General features: G+C 26.4%; 2 protein-coding genes across 8 annotated transcripts; one reads left to right on the forward strand and one right to left on the reverse strand.

Moving 5' to 3' along the window:
• Positions 1 to 114: 114 nt before the first annotated feature.
• LOC411982 (E3 ubiquitin-protein ligase CBL) lies at positions 115 to 16,232 on the reverse strand. 5 transcript variants are annotated; one of them, XM_395448.7, is made up of 8 exons: positions 15,299 to 16,231; positions 5,063 to 5,209; positions 4,695 to 4,967; positions 4,406 to 4,625; positions 4,111 to 4,275; positions 1,154 to 1,430; positions 439 to 1,032; positions 115 to 279 (listed from the first exon to the last, which is right to left on the reverse strand). In XM_395448.7, the coding sequence occupies exons 1-7, from the start codon at positions 15,862 to 15,864 to the stop codon at positions 443 to 445; spliced, it is 2,238 nt and encodes a 745-aa protein (XP_395448.3). In that variant the 5' UTR covers positions 15,865 to 16,231; the 3' UTR covers positions 115 to 279; positions 439 to 442. The 5 variants fall into 5 exon arrangements, with proteins under 5 accessions (XP_395448.3, XP_006570851.1, XP_016767071.1 ...); XM_006570788.3 differs by lacking the exon at positions 15,299 to 16,231 and adding an exon at positions 5,456 to 5,533; XM_016911582.2 differs by lacking the exon at positions 115 to 279 and having other exon boundaries at positions 895 to 1,054; positions 15,299 to 16,232.
• Gtpx1 (glutathione peroxidase-like 1) lies at positions 5,469 to 8,772 on the forward strand. Of its 3 annotated transcripts, XM_006570696.3 has the most exons (6): positions 5,469 to 5,571; positions 6,083 to 6,193; positions 7,742 to 7,838; positions 7,907 to 8,016; positions 8,080 to 8,171; positions 8,259 to 8,772. In XM_006570696.3, the coding sequence occupies exons 2-6, from the start codon at positions 6,133 to 6,135 to the stop codon at positions 8,472 to 8,474; spliced, it is 576 nt and encodes a 191-aa protein (XP_006570759.1). In that variant the 5' UTR covers positions 5,469 to 5,571; positions 6,083 to 6,132; the 3' UTR covers positions 8,475 to 8,772.
• Positions 16,233 to 16,426: the final 194 nt, after the last annotated feature.

Genomic DNA, 16,426 nt, shown 5'->3' on the forward strand with positions numbered 1-16,426 from the left:
TAATATTTCAGGATATCTTCTATAAATCATTCAGTTAGGTGACAAAGTTAAAAAAGTATTGACGCATGATGCATGCAAAAACAGTAAAGAATATTGCTGATTAACTGGATAGGAAATTTCTGTTGGCTCTCAATACGTATATTGCTCGACTTACAATACGTCCGAGCTTTCAGATGAAAAATAATATTTTCCAGTAATTAGCAATAGCAAATTTCACGCATAATATTCATCAAAAGTACAATATATATAGAATCGGTTATGATTCTTCGGTATTTAATCCTGAAACATAAAAAAAAAAAAAGAAAAGAATTAAGATTATATATGTTATGTTAATTCTAATGCAAAGAAAGAAATTTTTATTTTGAAAAAACTTTATCATTCAATATGATTAATGTAATAATTTTTTATTTTGCTTTTAGGTTTGACTTATACGCATACCTGGTCAAGACGATTTCGTAGCAAATTCGTGCAGTATGTCACAAGCCATTTCAAGATCGTTCCTAGTAATACCGAGGGCTCTAATTACAGCATCTTGTGCGAATCCTAGGGCTGTTAACTTGGAAATATGTTCGACATTCACGTTCTCATATGCTGCGGATTCAGGTTTAGAAGAACCTGTGGGATCGTCCTTACCTCTTATCAGAGCGGACAATCGAGCTGTATTCGCTTCTAGATTAATGTTCCTCACGACATGTTGTCTTGTACCAGGTATCACAATTGTGTTCTCGTAATGATGATCGTGCCTGTTATGCTCTTTATTCACTGTTTTCGGCGGTCGTGGTACTGATAACGGAGGCGGAACTGGTGGCACATTATTGCTAGTCGCAATTTGAGAGATCGTTGTCGAAGATCCGCTGGCACGGCTCGGTTTTTCAGGTAATGTTGGCGGTGGTTGTGGTTGTGGTGATGTGATTAAATGATTTCCCTGTGATCGACGAATATGAGTTCTGGCCATTGTAAGCGGAGGTATCAATGGCACTGGAGAAGGTGAAGAGGCCCGATGTAGCATATCGTATCCCGCTTCAGAGTTTACTAATAAAATAAAACAAACATTCTTTTATAGAATGATTTAATTTCTGCAGAAAATACAGGTATATATAATCATTGATAAATTTTTCTTCTCTAATTTCTTCTTTTATTTCTCATTACTTACTATTATTGTTTTGTTGATTGTCGGTATTAGAATTGAATGCTGTATTGATTGTTGATGACGGCGGTGGTGGAGCATTCTCTTTCGGAACAGTTAAATGACGACCATTTCTCGAATGACTATTCGGCGTGGGTGATGGAGAAGGTCGTCGAGGAGGTAGTGGTGGACTTGGTACAATTCTTCGGGTCGAAATTGGTGAATTTGTTGGACTAGAATCTTCTTCTTCATCCGAGTCGTAACACATTAGTCCACAATGTCCGTTACATAAATCCATGATTTCCTAAAACATCAAGAATAAAGAACAGAATATATATTAATTTTTATGACATTAATTAACAAAAATAATATGTATTTCATTTTAATCTAATTATGATTTTCTGTTACTTGACGCAAAAAAATCGCGTAAGAAATAAGTATCCTAATCAATTCTATTTTTAATTCTGAATACAATAAATTTATTAATAAATATTAAATATTATAACCAAATAAATCTATTTAAATGTTAAAAGTAGATAAAAAATTTAAAAATTAATGTAAATAAAAGGAATTTAGTAAAAAACCTGAATGCGGAAGAACATCACAATTAAGAACGAGCATAATTACAAAGCATCAAAGCAGAGGATCATAATGCATTTGTTCACTTACCTGCATTAAACGAATCAAAATATGTTTCCTTCGGCTATGTACATTATCGATTAGTTTTCGATCATGCAGCGGGCAGAGCAATGGACCCAGTAGATAACATTATGAAATAAAGATAAACGATCATGCGAACGATATAACGACGTAACACCTTGGTTCATTTTTCAATAGTTCCCTGTTGCTGGAACACTTGATTTAATAGGCATAGAAATTAGAATCCAGCAAAAGGGATATATATACACAATGCAAAAGTAACTTGATGTAATGATAATATATTTTTATTAAAAAAAAAAAAAAAAAAAAAGAAAAAAAAACAAATAGAAAAAGAAGGAAAAAAAAGAACTTATTTCTCAAATTCCTATTTTATAATGAGTAGGAAGAAACAAGAAACGTACGCTACACTTTGTAATGTTTATGAATTATTTATTTTAGACCTCTTTCATTGCTGGATATGCACAGCATGAATAGATCTAAACGACTGATCAATTAGCAGCACTAATCATTGTACAAATTACGCTAATGGTTACACGTGAACGCAGTAAAAAATCTATCTTTTAATTTCGAGTTTTTAGTGCAACATATAGTAAACTTTGTCTACTATTTATAGATTCGTAGATGTTAAAATATTATACTTAAAAAATTATTGTTCTTCTTTATACTATTAACTGCCAATTTATATATTTAAAAAATAAGTTTTTTTCGATTTTTAATTGCTTTCGCATGCATCAATGCATATAGAATCTATAATATTAAAATATTGGGAAAAAAAGAAAAAGAATAATGAGAAACGTATGTACCATAGCATCGAAATTCTGCTCGAAGTGCTACCATACAATCACTGGTAGGTATAACTTCTTAAAATTCGTTTTATACGTGAATAGAATAAATAATAAATATTTTAAAGTAAAGAAAAATAATAACATCTTTTTTCCCTGGTAAAGATGACGCATGTTATTACATTATTTCTATCGCCAACAGGTACGTAATTAATTCTAAAATACAACGAATGAACGAATTGTCCATTCATAGGCTACATAGTATTTCTAATATTGCTTGATATAAGCAATGTTCTTTTCGTTGGAAGATCATTTTATCTTATCTGCTTCTTATTTCTTAGTACTATCAAAATCACTATTTTCTTTTGTTTTATACTTTTACCATGTCATTCCTTATACTTATAAATTTACTTTGATGTACGTATTAATAAAATATCAATTAGTAAAAAAGATTTAAATTTGTTTATAACAAAATATGAAATGAAGAATATCAAATCAAGATCTTGTTAAACAAATTTTGTTTATAACAAACAAGTTTCTATTTGTGCGGATTCATTGAAAATTTATGAATAAGTTAATATTATGATGAAAAATTAATTTCTTATTTGATAAATAATGTAAATTTATGTAAATACGAAGAATTCTAATTGCAAGTTTTATATGCATAAATTGTAAAGAAGACGCTGCCAGCTATATATTGGCACATGCATTTAAAATATTATTTTAAATTGATCTCTCAATTAATCGCGAGCAAAGATTTTTACTTTGTTATACAAAAAGTAATTCGTATCTAATTATAATTTTAAACCTGATATGAAGATCGACTACAATGATATTTTTAAACATCATCTGTTCGTCATAAATTCTATTATTTTAACTAAATTGTACAGCAAGTATTAACATATGTTAAACGACACAAAGAATAAGGAATTGAGTGCAAACATTTCGTAATAATGAAACAAGAACGATAACTTGTACAATAAGCCCTCGATTTTGTAATGCAAAAAAGCAACCTACCTTAGGGTCTCCATAAACAAAAAAATTTTTCGCAAATTGTAATACATACAAACTATTACAAACAAGAAATTTAAAAAGACAGTTAGTTTAATTAAATATGTAAATTTAAGTTTTTATCCAAGATATTCATATTAATTATTCGTAAACTTAAATTTTTTTAGAATTATGCTGAGTTATTATATATAAATAAAAAAATAATATAAAAGAAAAAAAATAAAAAAAAAATTCAAAAGAAATTTAAAGATAAATATAGAGACAAAAAAGTTGGTCCCTTTTTACATTATTTACTTTCAGAAATATTAATTTTAATAAAATTATTATTATATTTAAACTTATGTACCTTATAAGAGGTAATACTTTCTCGATGATAATTTTATAAATGACATGACATGACAATCGTACAAACTCAAGATCTCATATGAAATGCATGAAGCATTCTTTAAAAATGAGGCATGTTGCTGAGAAATTGTTATACATAGAGCACATTTAATATAATGAGGGTAGGTGCTACTCCTAGTCGGATACCTCGGTGTCCGGGTCAAGGTCCCGCGTAGGAGTTGATGCATTACTAGCAGATGCCGATTGCGTTCCTGGTCGATGTGTTCTTCGTGGATCAAACGGATCAATTACTATTTGTTCAGTTCCTTTAATTTCAGCTCGACAAAATGGACAACCTTGTCCTTCAGAATCCTATAATTGTATTTATAATATTGTATTTCATCTCTATATTCTTCCGAAATTTTTTTTTTAAATAAAAGTGAGTATTTAATTGAATTTAATTAAATAATATAATTTAAGAATACATAAATTTAAATAATACCTGCCAAGCAGTAAGACATGGAGTACAAAGAAGATGTCCACAAGGTTCTATCCTCACATCTTTGTCATTTTCTGCACAAATTTTACATAATTGGAATGTACTACCCATTTCGCAATATAATTCATATTGTTCTGCTGTTACTTTTATATGTTCTTCAGGAGTAGGTTGAACTGCCCATGTTAAATCTGGATTTATATTACGACCATCAGGATATAAGTAACTGGAAATAAATTATAAATTTTAAAAACTAATACGTTAATAACTTTTTATATGAAAAAAAAATGCTTACAATCCTTCTCTATATCCATCTAGCAATGCTTGACAAAGACTTTTATTGTGAGGTATTGTTTGAAGGATATCGCCATCTGATGTGACATAACCAATAGCCCATTGTCCTAACCTTGTACAACTTAATCTGAATACATAACTTCCAGGTCTAGTACTACAATACTTTTGTAAACGTGCTTTCACTTCATCATAAGTTAGAAAAGCTACATATCCAGGATGTGTCACAGCTAGAATTTTCCAATTACGAAGAAGTGTAGACCATGGTTGGAATAACCTGTAAAGATTATTATATAAGAAAATTTATTGTAATTCATTTACTAACTACATAAAATTTCTTTTTATATTTTTCTCTATATTTTTTAAACTTACCTTGTAAATACATCAAATTCAAAATTAGAAATATAATCATTGCATGTGAGATCTATCGTAGATTTTAATGCCATGGCTTGTAATCCAGAACTTATTGGATGAACTTCGTTCAATTTATCTTTGAATACTTTCCATGGAACCAATGTACTGAAAACAAATATCATAAATCATATTTTATGATAAAATTGCATAAATAATTTTGTTTTAATAAAACGATCATAACCTAACAACTATACATTATTACATTATTTCCAGTATATCATATACATAATTTTTGTTATACAGAAAATAGTACTTCGATAATAAATAAACATAAAAGTATAAATTATTGATATCATATTTTATAATAAAATATTGAATATATTATATATGTATACATATATATATACACACACATTGTTTGTATGTGAGTTGATAAACTGTAAATTCATACCAACTCACCAGTGTAAAGACAGAGCTCCTGGAGTGTAGTTCGTTTCCTGTTCGTGATATTTAATTATATATTATTGGTAAGATTTATTTAATTCATTTTATGAACTTTATTAACTTTATTATTATCAAGTAATATAATTATATTAGAAATATCATTCATAAAAAAGAATTAAAATTTAAAATAACTAAGTATTAGGTATATAAAATATGACAATTTATGCAATTCATGATAACATATAAAGACAGATACCATCTATTATCATTTATCTCAAGTATAAAAATGAACATTTACTATTGATTGATATTTTTGAAATTTCCACTTAATTGTTTTACTTTATTTTATATATTATTTTAAAATATAAATGATTAATTAAAAATACATGATAAAAGTTAAAAAATATATCATATAATTATATATTATCAGCATAAATTTATTTGATAATATACGCCACATAACCTTATCATAAGTTTTATAAAAGTATTATGATATAATGTAATAATACGATTAATCTTATGATACAATCAAGAGATAAATAGAAAAAATTATTATTTTGTATTGCATATTAGTATTAGTATTGAAAATTTCAGGTATTACACGATCGTGTATTTTTCACTTTACACATATTGCGCAACGAAGAATGAATCTTTTCAAAGTACTGCTACCAGTGGGCTTTACTCATGTTATAAGAAATTTTTCAGGCACGTAATATAAATTTAACGAATGTCTTTTTATTTCTATTGTAGATATTAAAAAACGCAATTTGAAATTTTTATTTTAATTGTATAATGCATGATATAATAAAATATTCAATTGATTTGATTGATTGTTATTAGTTACAAATACTAATGTTAAATAATTGTAATTTTTTATTACTAATGATTGCGTGAAATGTATATAAAATAAATCATATGTAAAATATACACTAGAAATAATAAAAAGAATAATGTATTAATATTTTGAAACAAAATATTACTGTGGTTTTGACATATAAAATGTAGTCATTAACTTTTAAATAATTAAGAATTCTAGAAATTGTTATAAGTTCTAATTTATTACAAGTGAAATGACATGCATTTCATACCATCACATTTATTTCAAATATTCATAATATATATATAAATTATATAGATATAAAATACTGTTTACATATAGAAATATCATAGATTATAGTCTGATGAATTTTGTTAAAATACATTTTTTTAAAAATATTAATTTTGTGACAATAATTATATAAAAAAATATTTATTATTATTAAAAAAAATAAAAATTTATTATTTATTTTATTTATAATATTTATAATTTTATATAAAATTTTTTCTATAAATATTTTAAAAATATGGAAAATAATATATTTACATTTAAAATTTCACATTTTAAATGTAATTTCATCACCTAAGCAATCAATGTTAGAATGAATTATGTTAATAGTATGTTTGTCAAACTTATATGTACATCAAATTAATATCAAAGTTGCAAGTAATCATATGAGTAAGGTTAATATTAAAAATAATATTAAAATAGTATAAAAATAATATTAAAAATAGTACACGTTAACTTTTATGAATGAATAATCAAAATAAAATCTTTTTTTTATTTTAAAATGTTACAACAAATTTTTTAAAATAAAAAAGAGATAAAAATTAGAAAGAAATGAAAAAAATTGTCAGTATATATATATTTAAAATATTTTATATATAATTATAATATTAATAAATTGATAACTTTAAGGAATTAAATAGATATTATTGCTATTGAATCATATTTTTTTATTATTTTTTACAAAAAAATGTTGAAAAATTTTTATTTTAAAATTTAAATTACATAAAATTCATTCTTTGATAATTATATGTATAGAAAAAAGTTGTTAAACAACTTATTCTTAATAACAAAAATCATCAAAATCCATTAGAGCATACATATTAATATTCATTAAGAAATGAATTTTATGTAATTTAAATTTTAAAATAAAAATCTTTCAACATTTTTTTCGAAAAAAATAGGAATAAAAGTTACAATAATACTTATTTAAATGTTATCTCTAATGTTATCAATATTTATAAATATTATAATTAGAAAATATTTTATTTATTATTTATTATTATATTTTATTCATTATATTATTATTATATTTTATTCATTATTCGTTTTCAATGTAGCAATTCATTCCTAAACTACTAAATATCTAGCCTAAAATATTTAATGCAATAAGACATTTTAAATATAATATATATAATATACAATTTCAGTCATAACTATGAGTGGAAACGACAACTATAAGGAAGCGAAATCAATTTATGATTTCACTGCGAAATCCATCAAAGGCGAAGACGTTTTTCTATCTAAGTAAGTAATAAATAATATTAATAGAAAAAGACGTATGAATATATTCAATAATTATATTCTATTTGCAGATATAAAGGACATGTTTGTTTAATCGTAAATGTAGCGTCAAAATGCGGCCTTACAGCAACAAATTATAAAGAATTGAATGAGTTATACGATGAATATGCTGAATCTAAAGGTAAAATATATTAAATTGTATTTAATCATTCTTTAGAATACTAAAAAAGATTGATATTTATAGGTTTACGAATTTTGGCTTTTCCTTGTAATCAATTTAATGGTCAAGAACCGGGAAATAGTGAAGATATATGTAATTTTGCTGATCGACAAAAAGTATAAAAATCTATTATGTTTTAGAACGATAAAATCTTAATTTTTTAATTTTTAATAATATAATTATATAATTATATTTTATTTCAGGTTAAATTCGACTTGTTTGAAAAAATTGACGTTAATGGAGATTCTGCGCATCCTTTATGGAAATATTTAAAAAAAGAACAAGGAGGAATTTTGGGTGATTTCATAAAATGGAATTTTACAAAATTTATTGTAAATAAAGAAGGCAAAGTGGTGGAACGCCATGGTCCAAATGTGGCTCCCAGTAATTTGAAAAATCATCTTGAAAAATATTTTTAAATATCTTGATCTTACAATTACAAATATTTGCACTAATAGTAGTTTTTATAATCAATCAATATATGTATCAATTGCAAATTATTGTTATGGAAAGGACAAAAAAATATTTTATTTATACATTTTTTATTTAATAGAAATTTATTTTTAAAATTATCGAATATTCAATATTTTTTAACATTAAAAGCAACAAATTGCACTTTCTGTAATTAAATAATATTTTAAATGTCACACTTATATGAATAAACATATTATTATCATGTATACATATTTATTCATTAAAATTTAATCTTGATCATTATTTCATTTAATTTCACATTTCAAATTACATTCAATTATATACCTTCTGGTGAATTATTTTTTTTTTTTCATTGTACCAAATATGTGTTTTATATGGTTTTACTATATTATGATATTTATATTCATTCTTGACCTTATTTATTTTTAGTATGCCTTTTATTTAAACATCAATTAAATCCCTTGCTATATATTTTTTAATATAATGTATTAAATATAATCGAGCATAATTGAATATTTCGTGGCTTTATCTAATTTACAAAAATATGTCATGGGAAATTCAATGTTCTTTGCTTGCGAAAATAGATCAATATATCCTAGGCACATTGGAGTAATACGATGACATAATTATAGATCAGTACCTATTAGGTCAAGGTAAATACTCAATTTGTTCCATGAAATATTTTTCTTTTTTTTTTTTTCTTTTTTTTTTCGCAATATATTTAAAATTCATATCTCAGTAAGACAATATTTGACAAATTCGAACTGGATAGTAAAAAAATAAAAACAAAAGAAAAATTCCGATTCATGAACTGTGTTCTTCTTGAATTTCAATTCTGAATCGGTTTACGTCATCATTAAACTAGGTCACGTCCTCTATTGCAAGAGTACTATCTCGGAATTGAATGTTCCGCGATATATCTATATATGCATCAACGGTGCGTGGATAACGTACAAAACGAAGCTGAGAGATACTAACGCTATAATTAGTTGTCCTTGCTTGCCGACTGATCCAAACCTCACCTCCATTCATAGATCGCTGCTTTTCCGACATCTTCTATGTAACGTTTCTAATTTGTATAAATATAAATTGTATAAATTGAAATCGAATTAACATAATATATAATATGATATGATATTTTAAATACATTGCAAGATTATAAGATCAATAATTACTATGATGCAATAATGTAGATATTTAAATTTTGATTCTTGATTCATTATATTATATACTTATTTTTTACTTTATTTTTCATAGTTTTGGAAAACACGATTTTTTTCACGATCTTTGAAATTGCCATGATGACGGAAACAAAGCTATCTTATTCTATTTGTGCCTCATTTCATTTTCTAACTATGCAACCAATTGGCATTCCTAACCCCCACAATGTTCAAAAAAGTATTCCTTAGATTTTAACAAAAGTATTCAAAATTAAATTATTCAATATTTATATATAATATTAATATATATATATATCATTACAAATATCTAGCAAAATATCAAAATAAATAGATAATAGTTTTAAATCCAAAGATTAATATATTTTTATTCGTAATTATAAAATAAAAAAATTGTTTTTTTTAAATACACAATTGATAATTTAATATTTATTTTAATCCTTTATGGTTCAATTTTACAATATTATATATTATATAATATTATATATATATGTATTATTTATAAATATATAATATTATATATATATAATATGTAATAATATGTATATAAGAAACAAATTATAGCAATATTTTTAAGCAATTTTGATTTAAATTTAGAATTTGCGATATATGCTTTTAATTTTTCATGTTTACAAATTAAAATTTGTAATCATCGACGAATAAATGTAATTATATAATATTCAGCAAAAATACACCCATGGAAAATGTCAATGGAACGATCGGAATAGTTTGTTTTAAGAATGGTTCAAAGGTTTTGCACGCTCGTGTAAATCCGTCGGATGATTTTCTTGAGAATGGGTGTATTAATATATTATTGGCATTTTATTAAAACAAGAATGCTCCTAAAAAAAAATGCTCCTTATTCACATAAAAAATAATAATCTATATTCTTACATGTTTCATTATATTTTATAAACATGGAATTAATTTTTCAAATTCATTTTATCATTGAATGATTTTACAAATTTTGCTTATTTTTTACAATAAAATAATAAAATTGGCATTAATGTTATTGATACTTAACATGTTTAATATTATTTAATTAAAAAAATTAAATAAAAAAAAGTTAAAAAAATTTTTCGAAATTCCAGTTCAATAAAATATTCTATGCAACAAAAAAAAAAAAGATTAAAAGTATGATTTTTTCATTATTCAATTAGAACTACCTACATTATTCAACTACTTAAAAATTAAACTACTCAATTATTCTACATTTTTTTATGTTATTAAAAGATTATGTAATAAATAATCTTGATCCATAAAAAGCAATTATTTTTTAATTCGAAATAAACAATTTCTTATTTCTTTTTCTCTTCTTTAAAATTGCAAAGTAAGAGATTCAAAAACGAGTGAAAAATTTGTAAAAACATGAAATTATAAATCTTTATAATCATTCAAAATCGTTTAATGAAAAAATGTCAATTTATTTTCAAAGAATAATATATTTGCTTACTAATTTGTCCTTATTTTAAATCTTTTGTCCATTTCGAATATAAAATCAAGAATATTATGATAAAATTGAATATTATGATATGCTATTATTTGATTCGTAATAAGTAAGTGATCCCGAGCGATTTATTTATTATAAAACAAAACTGTATTATTTAAATCAAATTTTGATATATTTTTACGTATGATCGATCGAATTGAAATTCGAAATGAATTCGAATAAAATACATAAATAAATGAAAATAAATAAGATATATCCGGTTATTTTGAAAAACATAGGTAAAGAGAACGTTCTGGTTCGTTCACGCGGCCACGTCGATTCGTACAGTTCGCTCTGCTTAATTCGCTTTAATCGCGACGTCACGTCCCCTTCCTTCCGCTTCGGCTCACGTCCGGATGCAAGCTTAACTGGTCGACTATGAAAGGGAAGGAGGGTACGAACCTCTTTGCTTGTAACTTCAGACACGGATAGTTGATACATATCGGACCACTTCTACCAATGCATTTCCAACCCCTGCCGACCGGAATTAATATAGTATCCTTCTGCTAAACATTCTCTAACATAAATACAGTTTTCACACAAACCAATTTTCCCACCTACGTATGAAATGTTTCTCCAATAATTTCTCCAACTTATTTTCAATATATTACTATCTTCTTCAAATATGATTAACTAATATGATTAAACGTGTTTCGAGTATTATTAAATTTTTTCTAAATTTTCTTCAATTTTATTTTATTAACTATATATTAACTTTAAATTTAAAAGAAAAATGTTCATACAAGTTAAAAAAATTAAGTTAGAAGGATTCGTTTAATACAAATTGTTTTAAAATCGCATTAAAATGCATAAAATTTAAAAATCAATCATCACTACCGCAAAGATTTTTATATATTAGTAAAAAAAAATGTTGATTGACAAACTATATAATAATTTCAATGATTTCCTTTTATTTTGTTTTCGCGAAAAAAACCTTTGACAGTTTGAATATTGTAATGCTGTCAATCGAGTCTTGCAAACGACATGTTGCATCCGATGCTTTATTCCGAGACACCAAATCTGCTATGCACTTGATACCCGATATCTCAAGAATAAACAGAGACTAGCAAACTTCGAGATTCTTTCCAATGAAATTCCAAGCATATTGATCGATTCAATATCACATGAATCAAATTAATTTTTTTTTTTTTTGCTTTTAATTTTAAATTAGATGTTATAATTCGACGATGATTCGGTTTTCTCTATTTTTGCTTCTATTAAAATATTTGATACAATAATATTTGATCATATAAAATATATGTCAGTGTGAACATTGGTCACTTTGCCCCTGAAGAGTACAGAGACTCACATTCAATTATTTTCACCAGAGGGGATAAGGGAACCGGAGATCAACTACATTAATGAAATAATCGTAGGAGACAAGAAACCGGAATGTTCAACCTCGTTGAATTCCATTCTGCCTCACTACTTTTTTCTCATATGACTTTCCCAGCCCACATCCGGTATATCATTGTACATATACATTGTAATGGAACAGTAGAAAAGAGAAGATTCTGCCTCCAGCTCGGACTAGCAAATACATAACTATAGATCGAAACCATTACATAACTATTAAATAATTTCGGTCTTGTTTTCAATAAAGTCTCATTTTTTGCTACTGTTTTTAGTTCAATCAGCTATTGAAAACATTTGTTAAAAGACGAATACATGTTTATATATGAAATGTACATTTATATTTCAACTAGTTATTCATCGATACTATAATAAAGAAATTTCCAACTGAAAAAATAGATATCAGATATGGATTAAAGACTTTTGAATGATATGATAACATTGTTCGAAGATTTAATTTTTTAAACATACATTCAATTTATTTTTATTAAGAAATTTTTTTTATTCGTGGATTTCAAAACGATTTTTATTTATTGCGATTTCCTATGTTGATTACTTTCTTTAAACGCAATGCGCATTATGCGTCGGAAAGGTCGACTAAAAATACCGAGATACCGATAATTTTCTAAGATATGTTACATAGCGTAATAATGATAAATATTGTTTCCGGTATGATAAATCATGACTTATGTTTATCTTATCGACGTCGAATTAAATGCGCAGGAATACTTGGGAGTTTTGTTTGATTAAAAAAGCAAAATATAAGAGCGTAAAAAGCGTAACATAAGGCCCGCCGGATGTCCGCGGATCATTTGACCGGAAACTGAAAGTTCGTGCATTGGCGTAATCGAAGCTTGCCACATGTTAATCACATTGCAATCATCCGCATCCTACAAATGTTCAGAATCTTTCCCCGATAAAAGTTCCTTAAATTCTTGCTTAGCTTTTTGGAAAACTAAATATGATGTCATTTTTCGTCCAACAAAAAAAGATTTTAAGAAATTGAAATAGAAAATAAAACAAAAATAGAAGAAATATATCTTCAAACGAAAATTTTCTTTACTGATTCTGTATCTAAAATATTTATATCTTATCGTTTTCATTAATTTTTTATAGAAAATATAATTTCTAGTTTTATAAAAAAAAGTTTATTTTATTTTGTTTACATATTTTTTAATTTCAATCAAAAAATTTTCACAACATAAATTGTATTAAAAATCATCATAACATTAAAGAAGATAAATTATAATTTAAAAATTTGTACAAGATATAAGACATTTACACATATAACAAATATTAAATGATAAGCATTTTTAAGTATCGTGGAAAGAAAGAAATAATCACGAATACATAATATATTAAAGTATTTATGCAAAATCTATACCAATGAATGACTGGAAAGCGTGTGTAACGAAAGGCTATTCGTTCATAAGTCTCGTGTCTCAACAAATCGTCACGGTCTCTCGCGACATTGTACAGTAGTCAGTCATTCATGAATTGGCTCGAACTGCTAGTAGTTTATTTATACCGGCTGATAAATCGCTACGCGGCATGTAGCCCAGAACGCACGGCACGCGCTTTCCGATACTTTGTCATGACATATTCCAGTAAAAGTAGGTGTATCAGATCAGTTTTGTAAAATAATATAATATATATTAAGCCTCAAGAATAATTAAGAAATAGGCCTAAATCGATTTATTTTTTATTTTTTATTTTTCTTATTTCTTTTTTTCTTATTCTCATTTTCTGTGTTTTTTCACAATATATCTCTAAATGTTCTTTCTTCTTTCTTCTTTCTTCATTTTCATTCATTTGTGTTCTGAATCTGAATTGCTGTCAATGAACAGTAACCAACTGGCAATACTGAATAACGGTTCATCTTACACAATTTACACGGTTCGATATTCTGCAGCCAATTATAAATAAAATTCCGATTACACCGGAAGTGATTTTGTGCTAATATAGCGGTAGATGTTATTTGATATTTAACGCTTCATTATCTAAACAACCAATCTCTCCAACCGGAAACATAAACGAGTCATCTTTTTTTTTATATCACTCACCTTTTATAATGTTATAAAAAGAATATACAACGTTTAATTTATGTTTTAATTTTTTATAGTTATGTATTTATATTTTTTATACTTAATTATTTGAATTTTTTATATTTGAATTTTATTTTAATATAACAAAAAATGATATATTCATCGGACTATTTGTATTATAACAAAAACATATATGGACTTCAATTTCTTTAATTAATACTATTCATAAATTAATAATATTTTTTTAATAATATTTTCTTACGAATCTAAAATAATCTTGTTTCAGTCCGCCGATTTATCAATGAATAGTAATTAAAAAAATTTTAAATAAAAAAACAAAATTTATGTGTATGCATGCATAACATTGATAAATTATTATTAAAACAGTAATAAGGAAGAAATGCTTTTCATAATTCGAGGTCATATGAAAATATAACTTTTTATCTATATATAAGTTTGCAGGTAAAATAGAACACTTCCGGTGTCGATGAAATACATTTCACGAATGGCGTCAGGTGCAAACTAACGAACGATTCAGTTTTCAATGCACGATACTAATGTCAATATCAATAACACAGAGACATTTTTAGGTTAGGTGTGCGCACGTGCGAGTCACTAGCGCGCGTTTATTATTCATTTTTACGCACGCCAGAGTCAAAAACATACGCAATGAGACAGGTGTTCTGTTTATACAATCGAAATGAAATGGAAAAACAAAAAAAAATTTTATTTAATATACATACCTGATTCCAAAACTTTCTTTCCAGAATTCAGCTGCATCTGCCTTAGTAATACGGAATTTATGTCCGGCAAATACTCCGTTTGGAAAAATGGCCTTCAATTCGGATAACATGTGACTAAATACAAGGCTGAGTTTAGTCAAATTTCTACGATAATGTGAAGTTTCATCAAACATTTTTTCTTTGCCTTCTTTAAACAACTTAATTGCTTGCTTGCACTTTCTCATAAGATTATTAATGAAAACACAAAAATGTTCGTTACTATGTAACACCTGCATCCTATCTTCATATTTACTATATATCAGTCTCAATCGTTGATACGTATCTGGTAGAATGTCCAGGATGAATGGTGGTGAATTTTTTAAATTCATCCTTTGATGTTGACATAATTTAACTACCTTGTCCATAAGCTTCCAAGTCTTATCAAGCATTCGCTTGTCGGTCGAAAGTTTCGGCAGTGTCATAGGATCAGCAAACCGACCGTGAAGTTTCTGGAATATTGAACCTATGTGTACGGCTCGAGTACGACTGCTATGTCCTCCCGACGACATCTTGACATGTGTGTGCATATCCCACGACACTAAGACTTCTTGGTACTCGCTCTCAATGCGAGTCCCGCGCACTTTTACACTTCACTTTCGACAAAGCCACAGACACTGCTTTAGGTTAACTTGTCCTACACTCGCGTGATATAGTATACTGCATGTCCCTCAACAAAATTCATTCATTATTACAACAACTTTCTCATGAAATCGCAGCCACGAAAAATACCATAACGTTGTACGATACCACATCCTACTCTTTCTACTTCGTACTGACAACAGCGGATACCATCAACGAATCTTTCGACACGACCAAGCGTGCCCATAGCTCGTTAATTATGATTTCACTTACGTCCGCGTGACGCTCTGTGGCGCTATCATCAACGCGCTCTATTTAAAATTAACGATTCTGTTCTAGAGATATTCAAATTTATCTTTTCTTTTTTATTAACGAATTAATTTCGTAATGCGTCACTTGGGTAAGTATAATTGATAAACGAAGACAAACATATATTTATATTCTTACTTTTATAATACAATAGTTTTAATATATTTTAATATTATACATGGATTATTTGACAAAAAACAA

Source organism: Apis mellifera, linkage group LG1 (genome assembly GCF_003254395.2).
Source record: "Apis mellifera strain DH4 linkage group LG1, Amel_HAv3.1, whole genome shotgun sequence".
Classification (NCBI taxonomy): Eukaryota; Metazoa; Arthropoda; class Insecta; order Hymenoptera; family Apidae; genus Apis; species Apis mellifera.